The sequence below is a fragment of the Tetrahymena thermophila genome (genome assembly GCF_000189635.1).
Source record: "Tetrahymena thermophila SB210 genomic scaffold scf_8254478, whole genome shotgun sequence".
In the NCBI taxonomy this organism is placed as follows: domain Eukaryota; phylum Ciliophora; class Oligohymenophorea; order Hymenostomatida; family Tetrahymenidae; genus Tetrahymena; species Tetrahymena thermophila.
This window is the reverse complement of record NW_002476253.1, coordinates 50,495-58,074: the sequence shown is the minus strand read 5'-3', so window position 1 is coordinate 58,074 and position 7,580 is coordinate 50,495. Positions and strand designations below refer to the sequence as shown.

General features: G+C 25.1%; 1 protein-coding gene across 1 annotated transcript; it reads left to right on the top strand. All coding sequences in view use genetic code 6, as the record gives it.

Annotated features, from left to right (window-relative positions):
• TTHERM_01245640 (HSA protein) lies at nt 1-6,614 on the top strand (the record flags this gene model as incomplete). Its single annotated transcript, XM_001022631.2, has 14 exons — nt 1-30; nt 397-486; nt 861-1,460; nt 2,304-2,673; nt 3,049-3,269; nt 3,335-3,523; nt 3,585-3,707; nt 3,863-4,156; nt 4,221-4,400; nt 4,558-4,824; nt 5,089-5,529; nt 5,604-5,780; nt 5,846-5,968; nt 6,033-6,614. 14 exons carry the CDS (start codon nt 1-3, stop codon nt 6,612-6,614), a joined length of 3,687 nt encoding a protein of 1,228 aa, XP_001022631.2.
• Nucleotides 6,615-7,580: the final 966 nt, after the last annotated feature.

The window sequence follows — 7,580 nt, the reverse complement described above, 5'->3', positions numbered from 1 at the left end:
ATGGAAGATAGACTCTCAGAATTAATTCAAGTAAATTCTTAATAAATAAATTACTCATTTATCAATAATTCTACCAAACTGCCTTCTTTTTATCTATACATTCATACATCACCCATAACCAATAATTAAATAAATAAATAATTTATCTCTCGATCCATCTTTCGATAAATTCAGATTTACTCTTTTCTTTTTTTATTTACTTATTTATTATTTTTTGGTTTTCATTTCCAAAACTTATTTTATAATTTATTAAAATATATTTATTCAAAATAACTTAATTACACTCTTACTCATTTTATCACATTACCCTCTTACCAACAACACTATCAATTAATAAATTATTGATTTCTCTCCTTCTGCTTTAAATTAATTGTAACCATCTTTTATAAAATTTAGTAAGCTAAGTACCTTTAGGAAAATGACTAAACAGACTCAGATAAGTACTTATAAATTTATGATCAACTCCGTTAAATCACTCTCTAGCAGGTAATTACACATTCTTCAGCCATTAGATTTATTTATCCATATAGCTTTTTAGCATATTTCCATGCTTTAAAAGCGATAAAGCAAACCAATAAGCAAGCAAGGATGTAACACAAAAGGTCAAAAAAAAACTAAATCACTTTTTAGCAAGCTGATTTAAGTAAAGCAAAGCGTATTTAACATTATCAAATATGGCATAGATAGTAAAAATGCTATAAATTAGATTTAGGCAAGCACATATGCGTTTTAAAAATCATTTTTTTGAAAGACATTTATTTTATTATTCTAGGTTGGTGCAATTATAATTAAGGATAAATAAATAGCTTAAAAAAAAAAATAGTGAAATAGCAGGATTAAAGTTTTTTTTATATTGATAGAGCGATGAACCAAACTATGCAATGGATCTTGAAGATAAAGCTATAACCAATGATTGTGCAGAATCGTTGACAGATAAACAAGTTTTCTAAATAAAACAATAAGTTCTTGCTTACAAACATATGATCAGGAACGTTCCACTTCCACGTGAAATAGAAAAGAATATCTACGGATTAACCAAAGAATAGTGGGACATAGAATCTGAACGCATAATGAGTCGTTCTTTGCGCTATTACAATGAAAGAATAGATAAAAATGAAGAATTAAAGAGACTTATCATGGATAAATTTAAAAAGCGTAACCCAGAGTAAATTCCAAGTGAATCACTTGTTAAAATGGTTAAAGATAACCAATTCCATCTGAAGAAGAGACAAACTGAGATACAGTCTCTCCTAGGCAACAATATTGAATTGCTCACAGAAGAAGCTATTGTCCGCCTCAAGGCAGAAAAGCTGATGATTGAACAAATCAATCTCTACAAGGAAGTTAAAAACAAAATTTTAAAACCAGAAGAAATCACAAGAATGCCTTCGCGCGTATTCGAAAAGTAGCTTTTAGACAGAAGTTTTTATAAAAAAGAGAAACCATAAAGAAAAAGCGAAGTAAAATATTTTACATATTTTTTATTTCAGTTTGTTTCAGTTAATTTCAACAAACAATAAAAAAAATAAATAAATCTAATTTAAAACAAATCATTCTTCATATTAAACGAGCTATCAATCAAATAAACAAACAAAAACACACACACATCCAAAGAACTAAATAATTAAATTAAGAAAGATAATTAAATCAGCAAAAACAACAAGCTATTCTCAAGAAACAATAAATATATTTAATTCCTAAAAACCCAAGCAAAATATTTATATATTATTTTTTCATATAGTGTAAAAATAACTAATAAAAAATCAATCATTCATTAGAATATTTTAATGCAAAAAACTCTATTAAACAATGGAGATTAATTAATTTATTTAAAGCAAGTAAAAAAACAGCTGTATTAAAAATTATTGATTTAAAAAAATTGAAATAAGATTAAGAATAAATTATTTATTATCTATCTATCTATCTTTTATTTTAAATGATCAAATCAAAAGATAAAATAAATAGTTAGCGGGATCAATTTAAAATAAAAGTTAGATCAAAAACTTTAATTAATCAATAAAAATTATTGGCTCGCTTTATTGCGCGTAGAAAAGATATTTTAAATTTTGTTAATTAAATTTAAAAAGCTTTAACAAATCTTTTATCTGCCAAATAAATAGTTAGATGCTTTTTTAATCAAATAAAATGAGACAGTTATTTATTTAGTTTATTTATTTATTTTTAAGAGCCTGTTCCCGCTTTATAGATTTTGTTGAAATTATTTGAAATAAAAATTTAAAACATGACTTAGCCTAATTTAAAAAACTAAAAACACACTTATTTATATAATATCAAAAACATAGCCTGATTCTTTGAAGAAGTTTGATGTCCAATTCAAGCAAGAATAAGAGAAGAGAAAGAAATAAAAGCATAGAGAATTCCTCTAGTAGATTTTCATTCACCAAAATGATTTCTTCGAATTCCACAAGAAAATCAAGAAATAGTTGAAGAAGCGCTCAAATGCTGCCAGACAATATCTCGAATAGCTCCAAATCAAGTAACAAATGCAAAAAGAAAAGGAAGCTAAAGAACGTATTCAAGTTCTTAAATCAAACAACATCGAAGATTATTATACTTTGATTGCCCAAATGAAAAACTCTCGTATTTTAGATCTTTTAAAGTAAACTGATAAATTCTTGCGTGAGCTCGGTGCTAAAATTAAAGAACAAAAAGGTAAAAATTAAAAAAATTTAATACTAATTAAAACTATCAATTTCTATTTCATCAGAAATTATCAATTTGTTTTTTATAATTTTATCTTATAATTTCTTCAAAATTTACAAGCTTGTCTTGCATCAACAACAAAAATTAATTTTTGATTTAATAATCAAAGAAACTATTTTCATTTCAAAAATATTATTTATGCTTAGTGATTGAATATTTGATAGAAAAAAATATATTTTGATCTATTCAAATTTCTTATTAAACCTTTTAATTTAAAAATTTTGTTGTTGAAGATAATTTAAATGTTTATTATGCTTTGATATTTATTATCATTTATTTTTGGAAATCATTTTTAAAATATACTTTAAATTTAAAAATAAATAGGTGATGCTTAAAATGAGGAAGATACTGATATTATGGTAGATCCTTACGATGATGATGTCAAATTGTTAGAAAATCTCTCTAAATCAAATAAAGTATATTACAATTTGAGTCATAAGATTTAAGAAACAATTGACCAATAACCAACTATTCTTGAAGGTGGTAAGCTAAAGCCTTATCAACTAATAGGTCTTAAATGGCTCATTTCTCTTTACAACAATAAGGTATAAATTATTTAGATTTGTCTCTTAAAAGGGTTTTTAAAAATTTATATTTTATAAATATTTAGCTGAATGGTATTTTGGCTGATGAAATGGGTTTGGGTAAAACTATTTAAACTATTTCTCTTTTTGCTTACCTTATGGAAGTAAAGAAGAACAATGGACCCTTTTTAGTCGTCGTCCCTCTCTCTACAATCAGTAACTGGGTTCTTGAATTTGATAAATGGGCACCCAAAATCAAGAAAATTGCCTACAAGGTAAGAAATAAATATCTCATGAAAAAATAATGAATTAAAATGTATTTATTAAATAAAAAAGGGCTCTCCTCAAGTAAGAAAGGAACTTGCTAAGGAGTTAAAAACAACTAAATGGAATGTTTGTATTACAACATATGACTACATCTTAAAGGACAGACTCACTCTTCACAAATTCGACTGGAAAGTAAAAGCTTTTCAACAAATTTATTATCTTCATTAAGTTGATTTGATTTAACAAGATTAAATTTTAAATGCTTAAAAAATAAAAAGCGTTTCATTGAAATGTTTTACTTAGTTATTAAGCTAAATTTATAGAATTTTTTTTGTTGATAATTTTAGTACATTATTGTTGATGAAGGTCACAGAATGAAAAACTCAAAGAGTAAATTCGCTAGTATATTAGGCTAACAATACACAAGTGATTATAGAATCCTCCTCACTGGTACTCCACTATAAAATAACTTGGGAGAATTGTGGGCTTTGTTGAACTTCTTGCTTCCAAAAGTATTTTCAAGTTGTGACGATTTCGAAAAGTGGTTCTCTATGCCCCTTTCTAAGTTTGGGTCTGCAGCAGAAAAGGAATCTGCCTTAACAGAAGAAGAAAATTTGCTTATTATCAATCGTTTGCATTAGGTAATTTTATTTTATTTAGTATTATCAAAGAAGCCAAATATCTTAATCATTAATTATATTCTAGGTACTCAGACCTTTCTTGTTGAGAAGAGTCAAAAAGGAAGTAGAGGCAGAATTACCTGATAAAGTTGAGCACATTATTAAAGTTGAATTGTCTTCTTGGTAAAAGATTCTTTTCAACAAAATTAACGATAGAAGTATTGATACCTCAAACGATAATTTCTAATCAAAGAATGGTAAAAAGGTAACTAAATAACTAACTAACAAATTTAACTTTTTTAAAGTATTATTAATAAAATAAACTCTATATTACATATTATACATCATACATCAGAACCCTCCCTAATTCCATAGTTATATCAAAAATTCAAATTTTAAGAAAAATTTATTTGAAAAAATAGGCTTTGATGAATTTGATGATGCAATTGAAGAAATGTTGCAACCATCCTTACCTTTTCTTAAACAGTGACGCTTATCAAATTGATGACATGATTTGGAGAGTTTCAGGAAAATTCGAATTACTTGATAAGATGTTAGCAAAACTAATCCGTACTGGACACAGAGTGCTTATCTTCACATAAATGACTCATGTTATGGATCTTATGGAAGAATATTTCAAATTAAGAGAGGACTACATTAAATATCTCCGTCTAGATGGTACCACTAAGGTATTTATTTAAATAAATTTTTATGAAATTAAAATTATTTATAGATTTTTAAATCTATCATTTTTTTTATTTATTAATGATGCTTTTACCAAACAAAATTTAAACAAATAGCATAATTAAAAAAAAACATATTTCAATTTCTAGTTTTTTTTTTCTATTTACAAGTTTTTACTTAGAAAAGAAGGAAAAAATTAAACATTTCATTTTATTAATTTGGAGAAAAATCATTTAAAGCATTTAACAAAATTAAAATAAAAAATATAGGCTGATGAAAGAGGTGTTAAGATGGCTCAATTCAACTAACCTAACAGTCCATATAATGTTTTCATCCTTTCTACAAGAGCTGGTGGATTAGGTTTGAACTTGCAAACTGCTGATACAGTTATTATTTTCGATAGTGATTGGAATCCTTAGATGGATTAACAAGCTTAAGATAGAGCCCATAGAATCGGCTCCAAGAGTGAGGTCAGAGTTTACAGATTAGTCACAAATACTTGGATTGAAGAAGAAATTCTATCTAAAGCTGCCTATAAGATGGGTCTTGATGAAATGATTATCCAAGCAGGTCTTTATAATTAAAAATCTACTGATAACGATAGAGAAGAAAAAATTCAAGATTTGCTTAGAAAGAAAAAACGTTATGATGAAATGGATGAAGAAATTCCTAACGACGAATAAATTAATTAGATTCTTTGTAGAAACGAAGTAATTAATTAATTAATTAATTGTTTTTTAATAATATAGTTTTTATTTCAACAATAATAATTTTTTTTTTAAAGGATGAATACTCAATCTTCACCTTAATGGATCAAGAAAGAATTGAAAAAGAAAAAGAGAGATACGAAAAGATAATGTCTTACAATCAAAATCAAGGAGCAAGTGAAGATGAAAATGATAGAAAAGTTAACTATCGTCTCTGCACTATTGAAGAAGTTCCTGATTGGATAAAGGCTCCTGTAAATAAAATAATTTTTTACATTTTAATGAATATTTATTCAAATTTTAATCATTTTTTATACAGCCTGAGAAAGAATCTGAAATAAAAGTCTATGGAAGAGGTTCAAGATAAAGAAAACAAATTAACTATTGTGACACCCTTACTGATCTCTAGTTTGCAAAAATGATTGAAGACGGAAAGAATCCTGTAACTAACTTAATTGTTTATTTAAATATAAGGCTCTTACTAATTTTTTTATTTAAATCGAAAGTATAAAAATGGAGAAAAAATCAACCTTGATGATTATTTGAGCGAAGATGATGAAGATGATTATGATGAAGACGATGATGGAGATGATTATAGAGCTAACATCTCTGATAGAAGAGAAAGAAGACTATAAATGTAATAGTTATAGGAATAATAATAAAACCAATCATAAGCAGGAGAACCAGCTAAGAAGGACAATCCTGATACTTTAGTTCCTGAGAAGTAATTATCTTCTGAAGAACAGAAAAAGCTTGAGGAATCAAGGAAGGCTGCAGGCAGAAAAGGAAGACCAAGCAAATAAGAGTTAATGACTCGCAAGCAAACAAATGATTCATAAAATAATTCTGTGACCAAGTAAGAATATGATGATAAGAGTGCTCGTAAGAATAAAAAATTGAAAGTGGATGATGATGATTTATAGAGTTAAAATAGTTAGTAGTAGCAGCAATAAGGAGGCACAAACCAAAGATAGACCAGAACTAGAGGTCAGTAGTAAAATGGTAAAAGTAAAGTTGATTACGAAGACAAAATATACATGGAAGAAGAAGATAACTACAACGATTTTGAAGAAGAAGATGATGAATGAGTTAAATAAATCAAAAAAAAATGATCAAATATAAATTTATAATAAACAAACTACAAGTGATAGACACAAAGATAACAGCATATAAAATCTGAAACATTTTTCATAAAGAAAATCATATAAATAAATATATAAATCAATAAATATTGATTGATTGATTAATTGATTCTATCCAATATTAAACAAATAAATAAACAAAACAAATATAAAATTAAATAAATAAATAAATAAAATATATCCTAAAATTCAAGCATTCCATTTAAATGTATTTGTATAATATAATTAAATTTATTTTATGATTGTTACAAATTAAGCTATTTTTAAAAATTAACCTATCTTTAGTCTTTTATTTAGTTAATAATTAATCTATTTTAGAATTTTTACTTCTTTGTAATGATAATATTTCTTTAAATTTAAATCAAATATTTATCATTCTTTGATAGAAGATTTAAAATTTTTTTAAAAATTAAAGCCATGAGTTTAATATATTTATTTGAATGCAAAATATACATAAAAAAAAGTGAATCAAGTTTCTTTGTAATGACTTCATAGTATGATTCAAATATGTATTAATGCATTTGAATTTATGATATTAATTTCTATTTATTAAAAAAAAATATTCAATATTCAATAAAATCAAATGTAAATAAATTATGTAGAATTTATTAAATATATTATCTAATTTTACTTTTAACTACAATAGCATGCATTTTTTTAAACAATAATTTTAAATATCTAAAATATTCAAAAAGATCAGAAAAATAGAAATTATGATCATTAATTATTTCTGATTTATTTAAAAAATATAAAAAATATTTTTAATATCAATTATATCAGTTAAAAACTAATGTATCAACATATTTTGAGATTTATCTTTGATATTTATGAACTATATAGCCTAACTAATTTATAATCTGACTGACTGTATATGACTGATTGATGGATTATATTATCTTTAATCAAATACTA